The sequence below is a fragment of the Thunnus albacares genome, chromosome 2 (genome assembly GCF_914725855.1).
Source record: "Thunnus albacares chromosome 2, fThuAlb1.1, whole genome shotgun sequence".
NCBI lineage: Eukaryota > Metazoa > Chordata > Actinopteri > Scombriformes > Scombridae > Thunnus > Thunnus albacares.
Genome location: NC_058107.1, coordinates 31,244,610 through 31,271,961, shown reverse-complemented (window position 1 = coordinate 31,271,961; position 27,352 = coordinate 31,244,610). Strand labels below are relative to the sequence as shown.

At 39.0% G+C, this 27,352-nt stretch overlaps 2 protein-coding genes across 3 annotated transcripts in view; both read left to right on the top strand.

Annotated features, from left to right (window-relative positions):
• The window catches only part of nos1 (nitric oxide synthase 1 (neuronal)), a 40,557-nt gene extending 27,757 nt beyond the window's left edge, over positions 1-12,800 (top strand). The window contains exons 16-29 of the mRNA XM_044330404.1: positions 16-74; positions 167-283; positions 1,624-1,798; positions 2,146-2,284; positions 3,431-3,509; positions 3,697-3,890; positions 4,837-5,006; positions 6,368-6,578; positions 7,588-7,675; positions 7,809-7,930; positions 8,395-8,543; positions 9,065-9,259; positions 10,158-10,276; positions 11,710-12,800. Of these exons, the coding sequence (XP_044186339.1) occupies positions 16-74; positions 167-283; positions 1,624-1,798; positions 2,146-2,284; positions 3,431-3,509; positions 3,697-3,890; positions 4,837-5,006; positions 6,368-6,578; positions 7,588-7,675; positions 7,809-7,930; positions 8,395-8,543; positions 9,065-9,259; positions 10,158-10,276; positions 11,710-11,725 (1,833 nt within the window). The 3' untranslated portion in view covers positions 11,726-12,800. The remainder of the gene's footprint in view (positions 1-15; positions 75-166; positions 284-1,623; positions 1,799-2,145; positions 2,285-3,430; positions 3,510-3,696; positions 3,891-4,836; positions 5,007-6,367; positions 6,579-7,587; positions 7,676-7,808; positions 7,931-8,394; positions 8,544-9,064; positions 9,260-10,157; positions 10,277-11,709) is intronic.
• A 2,300-nt stretch (positions 12,801-15,100) lies between these two features.
• On the top strand, positions 15,101-26,216 carry lrrc74b (leucine rich repeat containing 74B). 2 transcript variants are annotated; one of them, XM_044330368.1, is made up of 10 exons: positions 15,101-15,430; positions 16,335-16,521; positions 17,137-17,279; positions 19,281-19,413; positions 20,331-20,537; positions 22,604-22,713; positions 24,103-24,218; positions 24,674-24,752; positions 25,680-25,775; positions 25,879-26,216. In XM_044330368.1, the coding sequence occupies exons 1-10, from the start codon at positions 15,185-15,187 to the stop codon at positions 25,993-25,995; spliced, it is 1,434 nt and encodes a 477-aa protein (XP_044186303.1). In that variant the 5' UTR covers positions 15,101-15,184; the 3' UTR covers positions 25,996-26,216. The 2 variants fall into 2 exon arrangements, with proteins under 2 accessions (XP_044186303.1, XP_044186313.1); XM_044330378.1 differs by lacking the exon at positions 15,101-15,430 and adding an exon at positions 15,432-15,493.
• Positions 26,217-27,352: the final 1,136 nt, after the last annotated feature.

The following is a 27,352-nucleotide window of genomic DNA, read 5'->3' as shown; positions in this document are numbered from 1 at the left end:
TCTTACTTACTGTAGAAATTTGGAGCTGCCTTAATGGAGATGCGCCACCCAACATCCAACACAGAAGATAGAAAGTGAGTTTAGTCTTTTGCATGTCAGTTTCCATCTTTTTCATTCGCGTCTATATGTCACGTTTCTAATCTCCCTGCTTACATTTGCTTTCCAGGAGCTACAAGGTCCGTTTCAACAGCGTGTCGTCCTACTCTGACACTCGCAAGTCCTCAAGCGACGAGCCAGAGGCAAAGGTCAACTTTGAGAGCACCGGACCTCTCGCCAATGTCAGGTACACAAAACCAAACCAGATCAAATCAAATAGTCAGAAGAGGAGATTCTGAGATTATGTTTGTTTGTCTAACAATGCCCAAAAAGTATCTCATTAAGCAATGATCGGGGGATTTGCAAGTTAGAAGAGGTCTAGATGTCAACATGTCAACAAAATCAACATGTAGGACCTGCTTTACATTGAGTCAAAGTTTACAGTAATGCTACTGAAATAATGGTTATATGTCATCTTAATGTCTGAAAAACATTCCAAATTAAGTTTTAACCAAGATATCTGTCATATGTCTTTTAATTTGAAAATCACAAAAATCAATGTCTACTGGGACAAAAACATCTCACCAGTCAGTCACATATAATTTTAGTGATGAAGTATTGGATAATGAATCATAAAAATGGATATATAGACATAGGAGAGTACAGATGGGGTACAATAATAATTCGAGTACTCAAATGTAAGTCATGTAGATTCTCAGATTCCTTTTTTTGTGGTCTTTGAGTTTCTTATATATTGTCTGCCCACCTATAAAGTTTGCTTGATATAAATGTGATTGTTTCGAAAAACAGAGCCGCAGCCTTGCCTTGCATTTGGAAGCAGTTATCGACAAAACACTTGGCAGCTCAAGCCATATTTCAACAGCTTCGTACGTGGGCAACCAAAGTAATTACACAAGTCTGCAGTTGTAGAGTAAGTTTTTGCAACTAGTACAAAAAAGGTGGATGGCAAAGTAAGGTAACACGTTTTATAAGTAACTTTACCTGCATAACTATCATCACTGATTAAGGACTGTAAACATTTCCCAAGTAGTCTTTCCTGATCTTATTTCTTACAAAAACACGATTTAAAATGCAATAGATGTCAACTTTTATTGATCCTTTCACAAGCCTTATATCATGCTATCATCATACTATTTTCTTTTTAATCTTCTCTCAGTACCTCCACTGTAGGAAAGTGGAATCAAATGCTTATAAAACTCAGTTGGGATGACAAATCTTACTGCAGTGGACAGTTTGTTGATCTGTTGAAGAAGAAGAGAGCACAGAGATTTTGCTCATACTTAAACCTGATGTGGGTTGACTGCTTCACAGCGAAACAGTGGAAGGATGACTTGTCTGCTCTTAGAAAAGTGATCTATTTCATGTTTACACCTATCTAAAAGTATTCGTAAAACCCGTCGACTGTTTTTGAATGTTTGGAGCTTTTTGAGAGGGAGGAAAGGCCAAGGTTCTGATGTGGGTTTTGGTGACTGTGGTCTGTGAATGTGTATGTTTATGTTTATCTTTTTTAACACTACCTGCCTTTCTATCTCTGTCTCTCTCTCTCAAATGCGTGTCTCTGTTTAGGTTCTCAGTGTTTGGCCTTGGCTCCAGGGCCTACCCACACTTCTGCGCCTTTGCCCACGCTGTGGACACGCTTTTTGAAGAGCTGGGGGGGGAGCGCATCCTACGCATGGGAGAAGGAGATGAGCTGTGTGGCCAGGAGGAGTCCTTCAGAACTTGGGCCAAGAAGGTTTTTAAGGTCGGTTTCTTTGAGCTCGGTTTTAATTCATTTTGTTGGTCATAATGGTATGGTGTGCTGTGAATGTCATCAAGTGTTTGGTCTCTTCTTCGATGTGAAACCACAACAACATGAATTAAATCAGAAAACCATCTTACCCCTTTGAAACATTCCCAACAGTCAAGGTAAAAAGGCGTTTTTCTACATGTGACCTTAAGATGGTGGAGGCAATCCTACTTAGAGTATATAGGGTCCTTTCTCAGATCCTTAGTTATTCCTGTCCAATGCTCAACTGCTGTTGTAGTTGTGAAGGGAGGTTTTGAATAATGGTTGTGATCTTTCCCATGGCTGTGTTGTTACATGTCAAGGCTGCCTGTGATGTGTTCTGCGTTGGCGATGATGTGAACATTGAGAAGGCCAACGACTCCTTGATCAGCAATGACCGCAGCTGGAAAAAGAGCAAGTTCCGCTTGACATACACGGCTGAGGCCCCGGCCCTCACAGAAGGTAAACAATGATCCTGTAGAAACTGAGCAACAAACTATCAATGGTCTCTTGGTATTAAGGAGGCGATAAGTGCTAATATAGCAGCAGAGGGATTGTAAAGTTATTGATGATGATGAGTGACTCATCCATCACTTCACCTGCTGCTCCGTTCTAACAGTTGTACAGGGTCTGAAATGGACAAATGTCTCCGTTACCTGATGTGCATAAATCAATGTGATAAATTATAACACACATGAAAGGTACAATTCGTGATCGAAACAGAAAAAAGGGTCTCTAAAAGTATGTGGAATCAAGCACAACAATTCATAGAGAGCGGAGGAACAAACCCCACTGCTGGGCTGAATTATTTCGGTTGAATAGTTGAGTTAGTTCTGGACTTTCATACATCTAACATATGTGTTGTTGTCTGTATTTTTCATCTATAAAAACAAATTGTTTTTAACAGTCAAAAGCACTGATCACTGCATAGGACAGTGATCTCGTGAGAGATGCAAGACAGGTTTTAAAAGCAGTTTTGACTTCATTTTTCTATTAGTTACAGTATATGGAATGAACTAATTTAAAAAAAAGATACACAATAGTTAATAATTTAGGAAATGGGAGATGGATGGGAGAGGATTAGCTTAGCGTAGCATGAAGACTGGAAGCAGAGGCAAACAGCTAGCTCTGTTCAAAATTAAAAAATCTGTCTACCAGCACTTCTGAAGCTCACTAGTTCAGATGATGTATCTTGTTTTGTTTCATTCATACAAACACACACAAACAAAAATGTAAAAACAACAAACTGTGGTTTTAGAGGGAACCGCATCCATCTGCTCAGTGCTTCTATGTAGCGTCTCTTCTGGTTGCCTGGCAACCTCACTGTGATAACAAGACTCTGGGAAGTCATTTTACCTGGATGTTGTACACAAGAAATAGTTACACCTTGTAACTCCCCCTAAAACTGCGAAACCATCCGATGTTTCCTCCTGTCTCCTGTCACTAGCGACTGGCATCGATCTTTTCATCTAATTCTCCAAAAGAAAGCGAATTAGCTTATTTCCCCAAAAATGTCAGACTGAAACTACTATTTCAGACCACTCCCCAAATAATGTAAATCTATTTATGATATGCATGTAAAGTAATTTTGTATGTGTCTGCCAACAGCATTATATAGCATTCACAAGAAGAGGGTTTATGGAGCAAAGATGCTAGAATCTCAAAACTTACAAAGTCCCAAATCCAAGTAAGTATGCACTGACACACGAAACACTTTCCCGCAAAAATTGTGTCACACATTTTTCTGTTTTGGTTTACTTGTGAGATAATATTAAAATGATCACAACTCCTTCACTCTATTTACTGTGTGAACTAACTGGAACAGGCTGAAAATGGTGCAGCATTGTTCCCTAAATCTCTGATTTATTTTACAGTCGCTCCACCATATTTGTGCGGCTCCACACAAACAACCACGACAGCCTGAGCTACCAGCCTGGCGACCATCTGGGCATCTTCCCTGGCAACCACGAGGACCTGGTGACAGCTCTCATAGATAAACTGGAGGATGCTCCACCTGTCAATCAAATTGTTAAAGTGGAGTTCCTGGAGGAGAGGAACACTGCCCTGGGTGGGTGATGCAATTAGCGACGTCACAGCTACTTTACGAATACAGTAGGCGTATGATCAGGAGCTTTGCAGGCTGAAGTCTGGGCAGGATGTCAGAATCAAAACATGAATTAGAAACAGTCTCTCTTGCCTCAGCAACCATGAAGTAACACTTTAGCGAGGTGTCTTTGCCCAGAAATTGTTCAGTGAAGCCACATATTGGCAAACAGTAATGGTGACACTGGATGACTTGAGTGTGATTTTCCACTGTGGAAGTTGTTTCTTAAACACAGTATGTGTGCTCAGTCAAAATTTACCATGACATACTGGATAATGGCTTATTAAACTCCGTGCCTACCTCTGGAAAATGCTTTCTCCTGCTATCATACCAGATCATCTACATGGATAATCTTTTATGTTTTCATATTCTGCTCTTTTATACTGACCTTTGACCTTTTGTTTTGGTTTTCCTGACAAAACAGTGTTCCACTATGTTCACCAGCTGGTCACTAGCTTTATCTGTCTGCCATATGTTGCTGGGTAGGTCACATACAGTAGAATTATTTCTCTTTATTTCTCTTTATTTAAACTGGAAAATCATTGAGGGCAAAGCTCTCATTTACAATGACGTCGAGCAAGAAAGATGACAATCAATAAAACAAACATATAAATACAATTAATAAATGGAGTAACAACAAAATCAATTAAAACAGGTACAAGAAGAAGTTAAAAGGTTTGAAGTATTTTGCTGCTCCAGTGGCGTCAGAAACCAGGGTTGATAAAAAAAAACCCAAAAATTAGCTAAAAGATGCTTAAACACTCCTTTGAGCTGAGGGGAACTGCAGAGTCAGGTGATAATTATCTGTAAGCTTTATCTGCAATTTCTTTGAAGTTCCACATAGTCAGTTGATCCATTGTTAATTTTTAAAAATAGATTAATGGAGCTTTGACCTTCCTCTTTACTGCAGGTGTCATCAGTAACTGGACAGATGAGACTCGTATCCCTCCCTGCACCATCTTCCAGATCTTCCAGTACTTCCTGGACATCACCACCCCACCGAGCCCTGTGCTACTGCAGCAGTTTGCTGCTCTGGCAACCAATGACAAACACAAAAAGAAACTAGAGATCCTCAGTAAGGTAAATTCACTTCGGCATTACCATTAACTCTGACCTTTAGAATTATTGAGCTGCTGCTGCACTGAGCGCTTAGCATGGTCCGTGACCAGATGCATAAGAGATTTGCGGCTTGATGTGCGTGGGCTATGTCCAAAAATATACTCTCTTTTTTTTCTTTTGAGAGCCAAACGTATGTAGACATTTTTTTTCACTTTTTATTAGGACACTGTTCATAGCACAGTTCTATAAAAAGTCACATTGTGTTTAGGGCATAACAGTAACATACACATTCATCTTTAATCAAAATACGGTGGATAGTTTTCTCTGTCTGAAAGCCCAGCTGATGCACTTTGCACTGATGGAAATACGTACAGTAGGAGTAAACTGGCGCCAAATTAAAGCCGTTGATCGCTCTAACCCAGAGCCATTCCCCCTTGCAGTGCCTCCCACAATTCACTCTCCATTTTTGTCAATGTGTGGAAAAGGCTGGCTGAGGCCAAGCAGTGACTCATATGCTTATACATCGAATCATTGTCACTGAAGCAAGAGGAAAAAGATGGAAGCCTTCTGAATTCAGAAAAGGAAACGTTACTGTAGAATCAGCACTGCAGTACTGGATCAATTTTTATTTTTATATGAACCAAATCTGAAGCTCCTTTTAGTGCTAAAGCCGGGTTTCTCAGACTTTTCAAATCCCTTTTTTTTTAAGATTCTCATGAAAAGCATTAGAGACCAGTCAAGCTGTCATGTTTGTTTCTTTAATGCATTCTGTTTTCAAAAGCATGAAAGAAGAAACTGATTAAACAAAAATGACGGTATTACAAACGTGTATTTATTAACAATATCTCAAGCAAACTAATGATACATGTCTTTAAAAAGTCCCACAACCCCATCTGTATATCAAGGTCAAACAACCGTAGGCCAAAGTGCTCTTGCTGTTAAAATTTTGCTAATTGTACATGAGGGGCTTCAAACAGTGCCTCAGGCTCAGAAAGGAGACCACACTAGGTTCCTTAATGGGCACAGTGTCGCTCATTAGCAGCTTGAGAACAAAGCAAAAGTTGGGAACATATCAAAGTTTTTTTTTTTAGCATGGTGGCAGTGCTCTAAATTAATCACATCCAAATGTCAGTGATGACACACTAAAACAGTTGGGCAGTGAATGGCGAATGGCTCCGCTTGTGGCTACCTCCTGCTCTCGAGTCAGAATTGTTTACAGATCTAAAAAAGGAAACCATCCACTATTTTCTTCTGTTATTGTGGCAGTTACTTCCATTTCTCTATTAGCACAGCAACAATCCTACAACTTCCCAAGTCAAAATTTAAATCCAACAAACATCCACCTGTACATTTATCCTAAACATTCCTCTCCGACCTTCTAGGGCTTGCAGGAGTATGAGGAGTGGAAGTGGTACAATAATCCCACGATGGTGGAGGTGCTGGAGGAATTCCCCTCAATCCAGATGCCCTCCACTCTGCTGCTCACCCAGCTGCCCCTGCTGCAGCCTCGTTACTACTCCATCAGCTCCTCCCCAGAGCTGTACCCAGGAGAGATCCACCTCACCGTGGCTGTGGTCTCTTACCGTGCCAGAGGTAAGGACCTGCTCATTTGGTGATCTTTTTCAGTTCAAGAACTGCTCCAGCCACACTGAGCAAGAGCTAGTATCTCTTTAAGGATTTACAGGGAGTTTAGGTGTAACTACAATATCACAATCTTCTCTGCTATCTGGAAGAAAAAACCTTAAGTGCTCCCATTAGGCTTATTCTGGCAATTCTGTTTGGTTTAAATAGCTATTTTCTTGACATTTCAATAAAAAATGCTAAATAAACTCAACCACATCCAGAGGTTTCTAATGAAATGTATTTGGATCATAAGTTAGTCCTCAAAAAAGTACAAATACTGTGTATATATTTTCTTTTAGTTCAATGCATGTTATGGATGAAAGGCACTGTGCTGCAGCTCTTTCAAGGTTGCTGCAAAGACTCGAGAAGTCAAATGACTCAGCGTCTCTGAAAAGCCTCCGATGGCTCAAAGAAAATTGATTGGAAGTTATCTTGGAAAGCCAGTCTGCTTCACAAGGCAGCTGGACCACGACTGTAATTACAAGAAACATAGATTTAGAAACACCTCAGGAAGACTCTGTGTCTCTCAACTGATTCTATTTAGAGATATGGATACAAACACAAATGAGAGGAAATATTGCAAGCATATCTAAGTGACAGTATATAAAACGCAGTAGCAATTCAGGTTTTAGTGTTAGTGCGTACATGTGTAGTACGCTCTTATATCTCCGCCTTCGCAATTAGCATACATACTCCCACCTTGTCAAGTATTTAGCAAGCATTACCAAATGCCTCGCACTACCTCTTCTCTCTCACATGTGTAATGCGTACTTGAGCAAATATATTACTATGATTCTATATAAGCAACAGTCGAATTACAGTAATTTTTCTTTACAGAGAGAGAGAGGGAAATGGCCTTAGAATTGGAAAACATGTTAGAGCCACTCGTCTCCTGTTTGTTTTTGCACTTAAAGAGAGTGGGAGGAGGAGGAGAGGAGAGAAAAAGGTAAAGTGCTTGCTTGGTAATCACCCCTTTCAGATGGAGAGGGACCTATCCACCATGGAGTGTGTTCATCGTGGCTCAACAGGATAGAGAAGGGGGAGATGGTGCCATGTTTTGTCCGAAGGTGAATATCACAATGTTTCTCCAAGGAATTTTGTAGGAGATGAATCTCTGCTGTGTCATGCAAATGATTAATTGTAGGATATTATTTTACTTCATTTATACTTCTTGATTTATTTTCTATTGCATTGTTTTAGTGCACCATCATTCCAGCTTCCCAAAGACCACCATGCACCTTGTATCCTGGTGGGTCCAGGTACAGGTATCGCCCCGTTCAGAAGCTTCTGGCAAAAGAGACTATATGACCTTGAACACAAAGGTTGGTATGTGTTTTTTATTACAAGGTTTGGGCTTTGCAGTGAATTTTCACTGCTGCACATGAACCTGCAGACAGAATCCTCAATTTGCTGATCATCAGAAGATCTAGGACAAGCTGATGCACTTATCCTCACTTAAATTGCTGTCATATGCTTTTCTCAGTAATGATGGAATTTGGATCTAATCCATGTCAGATTTGGATAATAAATTTAGATAATAAATCTGGTGTACGAGTGTGTGTGTGTGAGCATTAGAAACATTGTAATGCGCTTTTGATAAAAAAAAAAAAGAGTGCTGTATTGCTTCTGATGAGCAGGTTGGCGCCTTGCATGGCAGCCCCTGCTATCAGTGTATGAATGTGTGTGTGAATGGGTAAAAGCGCTATATAAATGCAGTCTATTCAATAGACAAAACAGCAGCCCACGACTTCTACATCTGTAAAATAACTCTGCCTGTCTCCTTCAGGGATCGAGTCATGGCCCATGATCCTGGTGTTTGGCTGTCGGCAGTCTGAGATGGACCACATCTACAAGGAGGAGACCATCCAGGCCAAGAACAAACAAGTGTTCAAGGAGCTCTACACGGCCTATTCCCGAGAACCCGGCAAACCAAAGGTACAAGCAAACTAAACCGTTCATAACTCTGGATGACTCAGCTTGTCACAACTCTCTTTGGACTGCTGTGTGGGTTTGAAATGAAATTACAGCACAGAAAGGGCTGAATAAAAACTGCTGTGGTTATATTCTGAAATGTACACTCACTCCAACTGATGTGAGGACTTTATACTGTAGTTTTTTGTAGGTAATACTGTATGTCTTACATTTTCTGTTTTATAGTCTCGTAACATTTATGTCTCTGCTTCGTTTGCTGTTCTGAATGATTCTTATATTATGATTGATTGCATTACCTTTGCAATGATGCTTAATAACTTAGTCTATAAAGAACAGAATGTAGAAAATATAATTTTCCATTCTTGATTTTTATTTAGTCCTTTGGCACAACAGATTTTAAGCCTGCAGTTTGCAGATTCTACTTCATTTTATTATCAATAATCTCCTTTCCCACATTGTTTCCTTTTCGCACATTTGACTTCTTCATGCACATCCTCATCATTCTTCCCGTGCCTTTCTTCTAGAAATATGTACAGGATGTACTGCGTGAGCAGCTGTCAGAGACGGTGTACCAGTGCCTGAGAGAGGAGGGAGGACACATCTACGTGTGTGGGGATGTTACAATGGCCGGAGATGTTCTCAAGACTGTCCAGCAAATTATCAAGCAGCAGGGCAACATGAGCCTGGAGGATGCTGGCTTCTTCATCAGCAAGCTTCGGGTAAGGGAGAGGAGCAAGCAGTGTAATTCACTGTCCAAGATTGTCACCATTATGTTCCTCTAAACCCCACTGAACAGCTTGGAGTGACGGTAGTGTCAGGGAAGTGAAAGTCACTTGTTTGAGCCCTAGATGAGTTGTGAAAATGGTGTTGCCCTTGAGAGATACAGTCAACCCTAGCTGAACATGTAAAGCTCTTCAGCGACCAACAGCAGAAGACTTCGGTTCTACTGAGCAGCTTCTTCACATGCATGTGTCTAACTGAGTGCTGAGCATGAAGCTGTTGAAAAACAGAAGGCATGTTGAGTCAGCGTTTCCTGAAATACAGTAATAAAGGTTAAAAAAACACCGCCCACTGGCTTATTTTCATCCGTGAACTCAATGGTAAAAGGCTAAAAAATAATGAAACACGACACCAAGCACACTATTAACACACTTACCTTTGTAGTGTACAAATGGACTGGATGGATGTTTTTAAAAACTGTTCAGTGAATCTGTAAAATCTGACGACTGCAGACATGGACTGTCAGTATATCTAAGACGTCACAATGCAAAATCTCAGCATGCAGCAGTACACAAAGAAAATTAATATGACAAAAAATGAAAATACATTTTTAATCCTGCATATCATGTGATGATATTAGTTGCAGCATATACAGGGTTTGAACAGAGGAATGAGCCTAAGAAGGGAAGCTCTAAAGACAGTTGAAAGATACAGAGAAGAGTGGTCTATTAGCAGCGTAATTAGAAGTTTCTAAAGACCTTCTAGTAAGACCTCTGCTGTGAACTAAGAGTCCTTGATTTGTTTCTGTTTCATTCACTGTTAGACAAGATCCATCTCACATATATTCTCTCCCTTCTCTCCTTCTCTTTTTAACTCTCACCATCCTGCCGTTATCAGGATGAGAATCGCTACCATGAGGACATCTTTGGTGTCACCCTGCGCACCTATGAGGTCACCAACCGGCTTCGTTCAGAGTCCATCGCCTACATTGAGGAGAGCAAAAAGGACTCAGATGAGTAAGTGTTTTGTGTCTCCAGTTTCCAGCATTTTCCAATCAGTAGGAAATGCATTTCAAGAGCACCATACCTCTACGGTGAAAGGGGTTATAAAAGCGCCGAAGCCTCTTTTTTTTTTCCCAAGGCCAATTTGTTCTGGCGGTATAAAAATTCTTTCTGGTCGAGCTTTTAAAGTGTCAGTCAGAGGGATACAGTTGCCTGTTGTTTATCCTACAGGCAATGTGCACTCAGTAAATTTCATGACAATTTGTTTTTACCAGGTTATGAGATTTCTTATGTACAGTGTTGACATTTTGACTTCTGGGTGGCACAAAAAGAAATCAGAGTGTCATGAATTGCGCATGTTTCTCTTCCGGAAAGTAAGAATGAAAGCTACCCAGTAAATTTCTGCATAGAAATTGATATTTTGGCCTGATGATGGTGGTAAAAGAAAGGTCAAGAGGTCACCAGGCACCTTTAAATTCAGTATTATTAGTTGTTGGGACACAATATCTACAGAAAAATTCACATCTAGTTAGTAGTTCTTTGCTTAAATGTTTAGATGGACTGACTGACAGATTGAATAGCACCTCGTGCATCCAATGAATGCAGAAAATACTTACATTCATTTATTCTTTCCTTCATTCATACATCTTTTTTTTCTCCCTCTCTTTCATTGGTGCATTCATTCACTCGTTCATTGTCTGTCTGTGAGTGGATTTTTATGAGGCATGGCTTCTACACACAATACACAAAAACAGGATCATTCAGTTGTCTCGTCTGCAACATCGCTGAACTGTGTGGGATGCTTAAGATCTATGATGTGTTTTCTTGTTTATTCATCTTTTTTTTTTTTTTTTACCAGAGATCCCTCTTTGCCACTCAAATCTCAAATTTGCCAGCTGGTTAGCTCATGTTTTAGTAAAAAAAAAAAAAAAAGAAAGTGCACAGCCCATTGATATTTATCTTAACCGTCAGAGCAGCTCAATCTCCAAAAGACATTTGTATAAATCCGACTCCAATCTGCAACCTGTAGTTGTTGGCGACGACAATGTGTTATCGACCCTAGTTTCAGATGAAAACAGAGTGGGTAACCATAGAAACCCATAGAGAAGGGGCCTTTAAACTAACAGGATTAGAGTGAAAGCGAGTGGCTCTGCTCCATTTCTGTTTTTGTTTCCGTCGTTATTTGTGCATATTCAAGATTAGACACTTCATATACCCTTGCCATGAGAGCAAAACAAGGGCCCTACATAGCCACTATGGCTCATTAAGCACCAACATAATGCATCACAGACGATGGTTCCTGTGTGGATTGTCACTTGAATTTCACATTTGGCCATCAAAGCCGCTGCTCGCTGGATGAGTAATGACTGTAACATCTCTGTTTCTATGTCTCTGTCGCTCTGTCTGTCTGTCTGTCTTTCTGTCTCTCCCTCTGTCTTCTCTCTCAGGGTTTTTTGCTCATAGGTCTATGAACCAGTCTGGAGGACACAGCAACGCTGGTTAAAGAATACTGTGCCAATTTTTGTACTGTAAAAAAAAAAAAATGTGTTTCTTTCTTCTTCTTCTTTTTTTTTATACCACTTTAATGTTTCTGTTGGGCTCTGCGATTTGTCTGTAGCAAGTTGGAAATGTTCTGTTCTCTGAGAATCTGTTTTGCTTGTTGATGATACTTCCAAAAATTATAATTGACCATTTTGATTCATAATGTGTGCACCTAGTGTAATGACCTGCCTCATTGTGAATGCATGACCAAGACAAGAATATACTCAAGAAATATAATATACTCTGTGTTATTGTTACAGTTAAAAGGCTTTTATTGAGGTTTTATATTTGCAAAGAAAACGAGTGGCATTGATAACAAACTCACAGACCTTTACGATGAATGAAATGAGTTGACCGTATTGTTTCAGAGAGAGAGAATCAGGCCTGGTCAAATCTGTTTGGGCTGTCTTTTTAGCGATATGAAAGGCTGTAGTTTCAGACAAAGTTAGAAAAGGAGCGAGAAGTAAAAGATGTACAGGCATGCAGATAGAAAAAAACTGAAAGACACATTCGCTGCCGTGTTGACGGATCGCCCTGAATTATGAAAACAGCGATTCTGTCACAGCCTCAATAAACATATTATCTAGCTGTTCACTGGCAATCCATCAAAATGTATCAGCCTTTGTGCCAGCTCTCTTTTTTAGTGGCCTGTCCATTGTCTCATAACATTATAATCATGTGTGTTCCAGCTGGAGCTTGCCTGGCCCAAAACAGCTGCATAGGAATGTGGAGAACAGTTAATAAATGGGGAAAATCTCCACCTGAATCAGTACCTGGTAAAATGATTTCTATTCATTAGCTAATAAAAACAGCGTGGCTCTTACACTTAATATTCAATTATAGATGTGTTGACTATAATCAAAGAAAACTGATTTGTGTTTGATGCCTAAATCATATAATCATGGTGGAGGGGAATTGTTTTGTACGATGATTTTTTTTTTTTTTTAACTAGAAATTTAAATGATTAATGGTTAACAAGTTAAAGGAATAGTTCAACATTTTGGGAAATATGCTTATTTGCTTTCTTGCTGAGAGTATACTCAGAGAATACAATACAATACAAGAATACTAATTTTTTTACAGTAAATATGAAGCTTTAGTTTAGCATAAAGACTGAGAACAAGAGGATCAACAGTTTTTTGGTCAGGAGCAAGACAGTCCAACACATGGACTATCCCCCATGAAACTGCAACTTGTCGTTATGCTAAACTAAGCTAAGCTAAGCTAAGCTGGCTGAAGCTTCATATTTCACATTGGAGTGCTATCAATCTTTCTTTCTTTTGGCAAGAAAATGGATAAACGTTTCCCCCCAAAATGTCAAACTAATACTTTAAAAATGAAGCAAGTATCTCTGTAACAAAATATTGTTTAATGGAAGCAAAAAAACCTGTTGCTGCCCAAATCCAATTTGATGGCTGTCACCAACTTGGCCCAATCATATCAATTATCATAACTTCTCTGCCTCTTGCCTTACATTAACTCTGCCTCTACCTACATACATCCAGTCTCTCATGTGTCTCTGCATGACTCTGTGCAACCCCGCGGCTCACACGCCACCCTTTCACTGTGACCTGACAACAGTTTGTGTAGCATCAGTGTGCAAGCATGCATGTGCCATAGAAATCATAAATGTGTTCATCTCTATGTGAGTGGGCGTAAACATGCATGTGCTCAGGTGTGCTCTGCACAATGGCTAAATAGGTTTTTAATCTGCCTGTCATCTGTTACCTTTCGAACTTGTCAGGTTTTAAAAATAAGCATGAATTTGTTGCTCTATGAGTCACACAAGCCTGCAAATTCAATATTACAGATGATGTTTTGGTGACAGAAAACTGCCCACATGGCTTTTAGTTTTGCAGCAGTTCAGTTCTACTGTTTTGTTGTAGTGAATCTTTTTTTTTTTTTTTTTTTAAATTCAAAGACAAGATGCAATCACGCTGCCGTTGTGGTCATTTGCTGCTTTCCAATGAGTCAAGGTTGTAATTTGAATTTTGGTGCAGGGGTCACATATGTTTGTTGATCAACCACTCTGCAGTAAGCTGTGGCTTTTTCTTGTCAGCTTCTGAGTCTTGTTTGTTCCCTTTCTTCGTCTTTGATTCAAATTAAAGATAAATGTCAGCATGATTAACAGATTTCAATGTGATTTTCAAACGTCCCTAACAGCTGCCGAGAACCTTTTTTGTTTGTTTCTTTCTTTGTTTTCTTTGTTTATGTTTTGTTTTTTTCTGAGTCAACTGTTTCTTACTGCCGGGAGAAAATGGGCGATTCCCATTGTCCCCATTGTTATTCATTCTGGATGAATGTCTCCTCTGTACAATTTGTTTAAACAGATTTCGTTTAATTGGAATGAGAGCCGTCAAGAAAAATGTCTGTGATGTAATATGTGCAACAGGAAAACAATTGATACAAGATATAGCTTCTATATATAGCTTCTATATATATATATATTCAAAGACAAAGTATAAAATATAAAGAGTACCACTTGGATCTTTTCTAAGAATGTATTTTGATTATGTAAATGAGCACTATGATTCTGCTTGATTTAAAAAGAACAAAAAAAGGCCTACTCTGTGGTGTCTCTCATATCCTTTAGGTATGGGGATGAAAACAGCAGCATTAAATAAATGCATGGTGATCTCCTGTCTCCTGTTCATATTTAAAAAGCTCTGTCTATTTACCAGCACTGTGTCAGTCAGTGAGACTGTATTGTGAGGTTGTCCAGCCATTTTCACGGGGCTTCGGATGGTAAAAGAAAAAAAAAAAACATTCTTGAGGGTTTCTTTTTCTGTGTTTGCATATCGCTGCTGCTATGAACAACTTTGATCCAATCAGCCTCTGCTATAATGACCTTTGTTGTGTAATTGATTGAGGATATTCCATTTTAATGCATCAACTGCAAGGACTTTGCATTTACTTACAAATAAAGAGAAGCATTTACAGAATATGTCAACACTGTTGCTTGGTTGTTTTTCTTTATATGAGAGAGAAGAATGACTGGGAAGGTTTTTTTTCTTGCAGCAGGAGTTGTTAAATGTCGAAGCATTTTAGTTTGAGGGTCAGGTTTAGCTGTTGATATAGCTTTTCCCCTGAAAAACAGTCGCAGCAAACAAGCCTTTTTGCTTCCTCTCTTCTTCCTGCTTGTGTAAGTGCTGGTCGTCATGACTCTGAGAGCCGGCACTCCTACTGAGATGTCTCTCGGCACCATGGCAACCTGTCAACAAAACAAGCCATCCAAACTTTACACAAGGACTCTGATTGGTGACTGGCTGTTGTGTAGTGGAGCAGTGGCCTCTCCAATTAGCCTTAAGACACGATCCTCATTGTTGAAGTTTGACCCTCCTATCGAGCAAGATCGGTTGCACAAATATACCTGCCGGTCAAATGCAGTGCTGTGATTTCACTCACAGCTTTAATAGTCTACCAATCGCCTTGGATTTGAAAACTAACAAAGGCGAAATTAGTGTGTACTTTCTGCATCAAGACAAGAACAATATCACATCACTCAGCTGGATACATGGTATTGAAGCAATGGTTCATGGGAAGAAGTTGGCCAAGGAGAAGCTGCTGCCTTCTGTGCTGGAAGACGATGACGCAGAGACAGAAAATGAGAAGCTGCAGCTGGGGGAGGTAGGAGGTCGACCATCCAGCCAACTCTGAAAACTCTTTAGCAAGGAAAGCGTGAACAACCAGGTAGGAGAGGGGGAGACATGCAGGAAGGAAATTTTTATGGAGCCTGAATTTAAATGAGACATAGGAGAGGGAGCTTTTTTAAGACCAGCAGGGCTTTATTTGGCTTCAGAAATGAGGCTCTTAACCACAACATCACCTCTACGCACGTCTGAGCACCTTCCTTGCTCAGGGCAATGCAATACAGGCTCAAAAATACAGGTTAAAGACCTGCTATTTCCTTTTTATGGATTGCTCTTTTGACCTGTGTACTCTTGAATTTATTTAACGGAGGATTACTGAGATTCTCACCCTGAAAGTGAGTTTTAATTACACTTTAATGTAGTGTAATCACAGGGTTGCGTGCTCTATGGCAAGTGTGAGGAATAAAATGTAAAAGCAGCACAGATTCATATACAAAAAACACAAAAAAACTCTTCAGATGCAACTTGTCCATATAAAAAGTGCCCTGGAACATGTTTAATTCCACTCAAATGTCAAATAACGGTATTTTAAAGGGGTCTGATATGTCCTGAAAATAACAATATATTTGTATGGTAAGCGTGACTGAGACATGTGGTGAATAAGCCTTGAGATACAGGGTGAGAAAGACAAGCGAAAAACAGCCTCCGGTACAAGAGGTTAAAGGGAGGTGGGAAGAAAGGAGTGGGAGGGAAGTGAAGAAGTTGCAAAGACTAGAAAGACAGAAAGATAAGTTAAAATAGTCTATTCACATTAATAGACTCAGTTAAAGGTATCGGCTTTATTCTCCTGGAAGCAAACCCATCAAATCTCCTCACTCGGTCCGCCAGCAACAGCCAGCTTCGACTGGTCATGATGTCTTACTTTCTCATTCTCCATCCAGCAAAGAGCGAACCTGACAGAGGTTGACATGCGTGGGCTAAAGGACCAACGCCGCAGCCCTGACGGGAACGTGCTAGACGGAGGTGAAAAAGAGGTTGAAGAGGAGGAAGAGACCGAAGAGGAGGAGCTGGGAAGAGAGGAGTGTGTGATCTCTGATGAAGACTATGACACAGATTTGGAGCTCGGAGGTATAGTTGTTTTTAGATAGAAAAGCGGAGAGAAATAGGGTGGGAAAGTCATTACATGTTATTATGAAAGGTGTGATGTTCCCTCTTATACGGGGAAATGGCTTGGTTTGAAATAATCCATTTCATCCTCTGTAATTATCTGTCTAAAATTTTATAGGCTTCAACGGCACAAAGTCGTTTAATTTGAATCTTAATTTGATCAGAACATGCATTGATCAGGCAAAGCCTCCTCCTGTCACCCCCGTCTGTTAATCTGTTTTCCCTTTTGCCTTCTTCCATCTTCTCAGGCTCTAAATGATTTCAGAAAAGAAAAAAAAAAAAAAAAAAAAGCAAAACAGAAACTCCTACACGCACCCGCCCACACATGTGGAGCCCTGTTCTGCATCTTAATGATTCCATCTCAGTCTTTGTGTCAGGCTTCCTTTTCACCACAAGTGAAAACCATCTGGTATGAATGAGCTCCCCTGACAGGGCGAAATCAGCCACGAGGGACTTTTCAATATCACACTCAAAAGGTCCTCCTTCGGGGGAAAGTACCACATGTCTCCTTTCTCAAAGAGGTATTGATAGAGAACAATTCCAGCAGACACCATAGTGTCTTTATTTATGTTGCAGATAAGGAGGAGGCATATGACCCCACAGGGCAGACGAGCTACGTGGAGGCGTGTGAAATGTTACAGGTGGTGCCTGCCTCTTACTTCCTGCAGCACATGCAAAACAGCGAGTTGTCCATGATGCATCGAGGTCTGGGGCCTCAGGTACTGTAATCATAAGTTAGACTGTGTGTCTCGGCTTTCTCGGCTGATTTAATAGTGTGCAAGAACAGTGCTTCTCTTCACTTCTTTCACTTGTTAGATCAGTGCTCACCTGGGGGAAAGTACTCAAATTGAACCTGCCTTCCTGCAAAAAAGATCTGCAAATGTTTGAACATCTCTGTGGAAATGTGCTCACACCGGCTACCACATGCGATTTAAAGTTCCATATGAGTCTGAGCAAAAGTTAAACATGTTTCTCAATAATATTAGACCCTAATGCTGTTTCAGATCAGCCCAGACCTTTGCTCACTAAATGACTTATTAATTCAAAGTCACATTCTCCTCAAGGGGAAGTAGGTGGATCATGAGAAAGTCTGAGTATAGCTGTGTTAAGTCCAACGCAGCTGAGCTTCAAGGAGTTTTCAGTCCTCTCCTAGAAAATAGATCATGTACGTACATACCTATGCAGTACACGTAACATATAAAAATGCATGAGACAATCTTCTTACTAGTATGTGTTCAAGTGGAGAGCCTTTCACGTCTTTAAATAGAAGAAAGGTTGCTGGTATTGATTTACACTTATGAGTTCAATATGTTGCCAATGTATTCAGTAAATATGTTTTTTTTTTTTACAGCTTTTATTAGCTTTAATTATTTGGTTCTACTGAGCTTCAGACACAATGTCAATATTGTGGCTACATGTCTGAGCTCCCATATAATCCAAAATGTACATATATATAAGCTAAGATGCTTTGTGCAGGTTAAACTAAGTCTTCAAGTAATATGTACCTTATTAAAAGGTGCAATATGTAAGAATCAGAAAATTCCTTCTCATTAATGACACTGGTGGCCGTTAGGTGAGCTGCAGTCGGCATCCTGTTGCTTGCACTCACATGTGTACTTGCACTCTGTCAGCGTGAGCTAGCAGCAGTGCTAACATTAGCCAGCTAAAACCACAATATGTCACATACTTTGCATGTTGGCAGGTATGTGTTATAGGCAACCTTTCCAAGAAAGTCGGAAAGGTCTAATTTTTTAAGTTACCATACAATCCGTTCACTCATCGGCAATAGAAAGCGATTAATACATGTAAATTGTTTTGCAATTCTTACATGTAGCACCTTTAAGTTCATAATTTCAGCATAATGCTTTATTTACTTGTACTATACAGTATACCCCAGAAAAACACAAATGATACATATGTTATCACGGGTATCTCTTACACTGTCACACTTAAACACTGCAGCTTAATTGTAGGCCAGCAGTCAATAACAAACAGTTAATCAATGTAAAATTGCTGAAAGTACATCCTCTGCAAATGTGAAAATGCATGGCCCCGAGCTCTTATCAACGCAGTTTGTCATTTGTACAGGCTTCCACTGTTCCATAAACGCTGTAAATAAGAGTTGTAAAGGTAAATCCATTCCTTAACAAGCCATTTCCTGAGGTTTCGGCTTCAGTAATGTCATTCAGACAGACTGAATTGGATTTTAAATAAGTTGTCATCTGTTGATCACAGAGAGTAGAGTAGTGAAGTAATTAAGTGTAGCTGCTGAAGGTTATTTATTTAATGTCCTGCAGACTGATAGGCTTCCTCCAATCTTACTGAAAGATACTATGCTTGCAATTAAACACACACACACACACACACACACACACACACACACACACACTCTTTTTTTTTTAAAAGACCAAGTTAACATAAGGCTTCATGCACTCAACTTTCTCATTACCTGTGCTAGAAACTATAATTTTCATGTTCTGTGAGCTTCATTTCTGACCCACGCCTCCACACAGCTCCATTCTGCTTCATTTGTCTCAAACAGGTTTAATATTCCTCTCTCTCTGCCTCTCTCTCTCTCTCTCTCTCTCTCTATCTGCCCATCCGCATCAGTACATCTACTCTTTTAACTGGAATGCAGATAAGAAAATACACTGCAGTGAACAAACAGAAGAATTTCACTTTGTGGGTGGGGGGGGGGTTGGAGGGTTGTGTGTTTGCAGGGCACCAAAGCACTGGCGGTTCCCCTGGTAACCAACACTTCAATACTGAGGCTGAATCTGCGAGATAATTGGATGGAAGGAATGGGCGGAGCTGCTATCGCTGAGATGTTAAAGGAAAATTGTTACATTACAGGTGGTTTTACGGGCACTCAAGCATGCACACATTTTCTTTTCCTCTTCCTTCGCTCCGTCTCACGTCCTTTCTAGCAAAAGTGCAACCCCCCCCCACCCCCCGCTCCCACTCACACGCCACTCTCACCCCAATTATATGCCACAGCGCATGGTTTAACATCTGTTAAATATTTGTTAAATGTCAGGCATATGTGCAGTTCAGGAACCTATGGGAAGATCTATGGAGAATGAGTCCTGTGAGTCATGTCGGCTCTTTTGGGCTGACATTATTTTTAACATCCTTTGTTATGCACCACTATTCAACTTTCAGTGGTAATCCAATTTTATGAATATATAACAGATTAGTTGCCAATGTAGCAGCAGACATTAGCCAACACAAAATTTTAAAAGGAGAATAAACACACAACAAATGAGAACTCTAAAAGGTTTGAATTTAGTTATTTTCATTATCATTAAAACAAGAGTGGTTAGTAACTTGACAATATTCAAGATAATAAACTAAAATAGAAATAATGTAATAATAACAAATAGTTAAAATTCCAAAGATGTATTATTCAAGAGTCAAAAAGCCTCGAGGAAAGAACTTCTTTTGAACTGCTCAGGTTTGCAATTAAGTTGTCTATGTTTTACCTCAGAGTGCATTTGCTCAAAAAGGGGAGATGGTGCGTGACAGTTATCTCAACAACATTCAGAGTCTTTTGATACTTCTGAACTTTAGATTGAAGGAAGAAGGGAAGGGAGGGATTGACTCTTTCAATCTCTAAAATAACCTCTTCCACAGTCAGGATACCAAATCAAATGTTTCAAATCAAATATTTGGACTCTGTTTGAAATACACCTGCATATTGTACTTTGGACAGGTTTCTTTTCCACCATGCACCACCTTTGACCCATTGTATATTTGTGTGTTCATCCCAGAGGTGGACCTATCAGACAACAGGCTTGGGGATTATGGCGCCAAAGCCATAGCCGGGATGCTTAAGGAGAACAGCACCCTGGTTAGCCTCAACCTATCAGGAAATCATTTCACAGACCAGGCTGCTGAGCACCTCAGTCCAGCCCTCATCACCAACACCAAGCTACGGTGTCTCGACCTCAGCTACAACGCTCTGGGAGAGCGTGCAGGTAGAACAGCAATTAGCTCTACATAGCAAAGGTCTAATACTCTCTGTAAGGCCTTTGCCTTTTGAAGAATTACACAGTGTCCATGGCTTCCATTTTTATTAAGTTGATATTAAAGATTTACACTGATACATATTTTCACACGTTTTCCATTAGTAGCGCCAGATAACTGAACTTCAGGACCCAGGTATTATATGTCACGCCACTAAAGTAATGTGAGGAATGAGAACATTAGTTTGTCCAGTGTCTCACTTGATGCTTTACAACAGGCAGTTTGCTTTGCTTTGCCCTTCAATTTCATTTTGGCGATGTGAAAAATAAAGTCCTGCGGATGATGTCAAACTTCTGATAGTGATAGTTCTGACAGCAGTTTACACTAAACGGCCAAGAGTATGTGGACAATTGAACAAAGTATGTGGACACTGGAACATTACATATGTGATTGGACATTAATCCACCGCTATGACAGCATCCACTCTTCTGGTTTCAGGTTTTCCACAAGATTTTGGAACCTGGCTGCAGGGATTTGCTCCCATTCAGCCACAGGAGCTTTAGTGAGATCAGCCATTGATGTTGAGCGATAAGGTCCCAATTTATCCCAGAGGTGTTGAATGGGGTTGAGGTCAAGGCTCCAAACTGGGAAAACCATTCCTTAATGTGCATTGGGAACAAAAAGGGACAAAGTTGGAAGCTCACTATTGTCTAAAATATAATTGTATGCTGCAGCGTCAAAATTTTCCTTGAAACTAAAGAACCAATAGCCCAAACTATGAAAAACAGCACCAGAACAATAACACACAAAACTTTTTGACAGATAAGACATAAAGAAACTGTCCACATACTTTTGGCCATATGGTATAAATTAGACTGTGAATAAAGTAATTTCCACAGAACTCACACTCAGTTTTTTTTAACTTAACTTTAACTCATACAGTAAACGACTTCCAAATTTGAGATTAGAGTCATCAGTTAATTTTCATGACATCATTGCTTAAAACCAAAACTATAGTTCTTTTTAGCATGTGAATAAATGACCATTTTAAACCTACATAATAGTTGTTAAAAGCAGCAGTAAGCGTGAAGGCAAAGTCATCTTTCCTGTCTGGTTAAATCATATAAAAATAATAAATAAATTAATATAAAGCCCTATAAAATGACCAATTAGTCTGGAGAGTTAACATTATGATCATATGAAATTACTGGTATCAACTATTATTAGATTTTTTGGGACCTATACCGTAAAATCCATTCTGATAAAACCAGTAACAGTTTGCTTTATTGTTGTAGTCTTATTTCTAAGCAAAGGACAGCAGCCAGCAGCAGACTGTGGCATTCAAAGGTCAAGAACATTCACCTTCATTAAAACCTCTTTCAATTATCATGTGGATGAGCTCTGTGACAGGCACCTTGTGGAAGAATGGCAGATCAGGATGCACTGAGCATATGATATAGGTAATTGAAAATAAATCTGTCTGTGGAAACGGGGACACCGCCATGTCTCAGTGCCATACGCGTGGCTATAATTCATCCCCGCATATTCGATTCTGTTTTCTCCCCTGCTGAAATATCAAAGGACATCCTCGTGATTTTGAGTGCACTCTTCCGTATAGTAGATCCCTGAGAGAAAGTATACCAGTCAAACACTGACATTCATGCTTTGGTGTTATTGCTTTTTCACCCAAGCACAGTTAAAGTGTCTTTTTCTATGATTACGACGTACCGCTGAGTGCCACACACTTCCTTATCCTCGTGATAAAGTGGGTGAGATGATGATGGGGATCTTTCTCTAGAGTCCTTACTCACTAATGCTTTTAGGTCATGAAAACCAACAAAAATACATTTCTATGCAAGTTGAGACAGATGAGATGACTTTATGCGTTTGATTTTTTTAAAAAAGTTTCACAAAAACTCTTCAACTCTTACAAAATGATGATAATAATGATTTATAGAGGCTTTAAATAAATCGTGGTAAATGTTATATTGATGATTGGTTTTATAAATGATCAAAAATAGATTTTTTTATTTGACACGCTGCCATGACATTTTCTATTTTTTTTTTCCATCCTAAGGGCAAATCCTCGGGGAGTCTGTGTCAGAAAACACAGGGTTGCGATCATTAAGTCTGGCCTGGAACTGCATTCGAGGGAGAGGAGCTGTGATGTTGGCCAACGGACTCGGGGTAATACACCTGGAAATCAATATTTGAATACTATATTCATTTTTAACTCATGCAAGACAAAAGAAGATCTAGATAATACAGCGAAGGGTTATTAGGCCAGGACACTTCTTAGCTCTCGGTATCATATTAAGCCTTGAGATGAAGAACCATAACACTGAATTTGTGCATAAAATCATATATCAGTTATACAGTAATCAGTGAGGTTGGATGTTGGGTGATAAGGCTTGTATAAGACCAGATCATCTGACAAGTGTTAGATAGACTCAGCTCTGTGCAGACCAGTCAAGTCCTTTCACGCCATCTTGGAAAAACCATTTCTTTATGGACCCTCCTTTTTGCATCATCATGTTCTTAATGTTCTTAATGTCTTTCATTTGTTTTTTTATCTTTTCAATGTGAAGCACTTTGAGCTGCATTATTTTTATGAATGAGAGGTGCTATACAAATAAAGCTATTATTATTATTATTATCATTATTATTATTATTATGTTGAAAGAGGAAAGGGCCTTTTCTCAAACTGCTGCCACAAAGTTGGAAGGATGCTGTTGTCTGAAATATCCTTGTATGTTACCTACAAACATTTAATAAATGGTTTATAACACACCACAATGTCTAGAAATAGATAATGAATGACAATACAGTAAATTACACTTGTAATAATATAAAAGATGTTTTCATATTAATAAACACTGACTTATCACTGCTTTATAGTGTGTTATAAACCATTTTTAAATGTCTGTATACTGCTTATATATGCTAAATAGGGCGACTTAAAATGCTACGTTTGGCCATATAGTGTACATAGCACTAACTGGCTATGTTGAACATTTGGGACAAGCCAGAAGGATTTCGGAAACCATTATTGGAAAGTTAGCATTGTGACTATAAAAACAAAATAATGATATATTCCACTGATGCAGTTTTGAATGTGAAAACAAAACCTGTAGATCCAATTTAAGAATCCAGCTATGCGGGCTGATAACTGTTGATAGAAGAAGATATTTCATAACCCTTGCTAACTTGCTTATCCTGTTTAGAGAAGCAGCCCCCTGGTCTGGTATTCATCAAGCATCTCACAGCAGCACAGACGGTGCAGCAGCAGTTTTTCTTTCCATATCTTAATGACCAAGATGGTCAAGGGGACCCTGATCAGTAAGATGCACTGACAGGTTTGATTGATTCAGGTCCTGAGAAGCTTATTACCTCAGGATCTACACTGCTCTCTCACTTTAAATTAAGGTGTTCTTTTGGTCCTGACTTGATCTCGTTAGAGAACTTGTTGAAGTTTGACTTGTTATTGCATTTGAGATAGTTAAGCATCTGTTTCTAAATCTTGCTTTTGCCAAAGATACATTTATTTTTGTGTGTTTTTTTTTTTTTTTTTTGTAGGGAAACATTTTCCTTAGAAGCGTGGATCTCTCATATAACGGCTTTGGGAAAGATGGAGCCATTGCTTTAGGACAGGCTCTTAAAGAGAACAATACTTTGGAGGAGTTGAATGTGAGGTATGTGATGTTATCTTGGTATCTGATAATCAGGTTAGTTTACAGTAAATGAGTTAAAAGGGGGCAGAGTTCAGTTTAGATCATTTCATGAATTAGACACTGCTTTTTTTCCTTGTTTGGTAATCCTGTGAGGCAATATAATAAAAGAAAAACATTCTTATATGATTCCCGGAGAGATTAAATTGCACTACCAGATTTGTAGCTTTACCAATAAATCTTAAGAAGTGGTAATTTTTTCTTTAAAGGGAGGCCGCCGGTATGAGCAAAGTTCAAGGGAGCCGGTTTTATCTGCCTCTTGTTTAGGCAAAACAACGCTTGCCTCACAAATTCCAAGACATTTGTGCTACATGGATGAATAATGCCATTTAAAAAATAACACTTTATGATTGCTTCCCTCACACTCCAACACACTTTTTTTTTTTTTTTTTGTTTTCTGCTTTTGTGTCTCGCCACAGTAACAATCGAATACCCCCTGATGGAGCCATCCGCCTCGCCATGGGCCTCAAAGTAAACAAGACAATCAAATCCCTGAATGTAAGCTGTTGAAAAGAGATTGGTTCTAACTTCAGAAACAATGGGGGGGCATCAGTGGATAAAATGGGATAAATAAATGGATCACTGTACTTTGTTTTAATGTCAAAGCCCAAGCATAGCTCTGAGGGACTCCTCTCAACTGAGAGAAAAAAAAAAGTTACTGATTGAAAAAAAAACTTCTGATGAAGACACTAAATTAATTTTTGAGCATTTGATTTTGATTACATGTGTAGATCTGAGCTGAAAATGTGGTTTGGGTGTGTGTGATTGCACATGCAAGTTTGAAAACTTAAAGATCCCCTCCAGACATGTATTAAGACATATATTACCATTTTTACAATGGTAATTATATTTTTTTCCACAAAAAAAGTATAATTACCACTTTAAAAACTTTTCAATGGCATCAACTTCTTCTCCTTCCTTAAAAACTCCAGAATCTATGAATATGCAAATCATTTCAAGATGTCTCCTACTTCACTGTAAAGTCCATACTCAGTGTATGTGCACTGGAAGCTTCAAGATTCCCCGTCACACTCATGTAAGTTGAATGTTGGACCGAGATTGGCTTTCAAACTAGCTGTGATGTTACAAATCCTGCTCATAGGCTCACCCCTTCAAATAAGATTTCCAATGAGCACAGAGAAAATTTCCACTTTCAGCAGATGAATTAGAAAACAGCCTCCAACTGTCAAACATCATTCTGCACAGTCAAGCTCAAACATTCAACTGTAGGAACGAGAAGAAAAACTTTTGAGTGGAGGGGGACTTTAATATGGGCAAATTATCCCAAATGATCAGTAAATAACAATAAAAGTTCCAAGATTTAACCTCCTACCTTATTTTATTACTAGCAAAGCCAAAAATACAACAAAGAACACTCTGTGGTATTATTGCCATATCTCCCATTTCTCATTTGTCTTTGGCCAGATGGGTAGGAACCCTATCCAGAACGCTGGGTGCTACGGGATCCTCAAGTCTGTGCAGGAAAACCCAGATTCAGCCATGGAGGAATTAAACTTTTCTGTGAGTCACACATGTTCCACCTCTATGAGAATTACAAAAATCTTCTCCTTTATACATGGAGGCAAATTTACTCACCTGCTTCTCTGTGTATAAATCTCTCTAGGACATCACAGTGAACCAGGATTTTGAAGACTTGTATTCGATGGTGAAAGAAATATTCCCCGCACTTACAGTAAATCACGGGGGCAGAATTGGCACATTCAGAAAAGCAAAAGCCTGAAAAGTGTTACTGTAATTGCTGTACTTTTATGCCAGGGAAGATGGAAGAAGTCTTGTCAAAGCCCTGTGGACGTTTTCATCGACGGATTTTTTTTTTTAAAAGATGTCATCAAAAAATGAGAGCATATGCCCTGGAATGACATGTATTTAGGAGAAATGCAACTTGTTAAATACCCAATCAATTGAAAATAAAGATAATTCAGAGGGAGACTGTTCATCTCCAAAGGAAACAGTACACAGCATGTGTGCGGCGCTTGAAATATAGTGTTGCTGGAGTCATTAAATACAGGCATACAATACAGGTATTGAGTATGATTCTTTTAGGTATGATCTGATTTGATGTTATATAATGTCAGTGGGTAGAATGATGGAGAGGATCAGAGAGCACTGCATTGTGTATGAAAAGAAGTGAAAGTGGGTTGCACAAAAAGCATTTAAGTACTGCATGACTAGTCTAATAGAAAAACCAGCTTCTAAAGAATGGTCCACTATTAGATAAGAGACGTGTTTACAGTAGCAGGTTTAAATAAGTTTCAGACCTGTACAGTACACACCAAAATATCACCTCCACCCCATTTTACTTTATTTTACTTTTTGCAACACCAAGATATCCCTGCAATACAGATTTGTAACTTTGTTGTGGTATTTGTATAGCATCTTACATTTTATGACTTGGTTAAGTCAAATCAGACTAATTTTATTTACAGTATATTGCCCAGAATCACAAACCACTAATTTGCCTTGAAGGGCTTTATAATCTATATAGGATACACTCTATCTTTAGATCCTTCATTTATGATCTTTATGTAACTGATTTAATGTAATTTACTCAAGTACTGTATTTAAGTACAATGTTTAGGTGCTTTCTTAGAATATTTAAGTTTTTGTGAAACTTTATATGTCAAAAGAAGGGTTTTCAGGGGAAAATATTCTACTTTTCTTTGACCAACTTCCTTTATCTGATGCCTGTAGTTGCTATTTTCTTTGTGGACAAAAATTTTAATATTATAATTTAATGAGCAGCTGGACCAGCTGCTACACTATAATTACACGTTAATGTGATAATTTGATTAATAATTGAGTTCAGTAATCTAATTTAACTGTAAAAGTGAAATGTGTCAGTCCACATTATGACTACTTTTATATTTTGCTCTTAATTAGACTATTACATTATTTTAAGTAAATAAAGTTCTTCTAAAATATTGAATACACGACTGAGAACACTATAAACTCAAATTGAAACAGTTTTTAAAGCAGGATCAGTCATGTAGTCATGAGTGACCTGGTGCCTGTTGGTTTATGATGCTTTAATTGTGTTATTTTTTGTAAAGTGTTTGTGTATTGTGAGTACTTTCTTG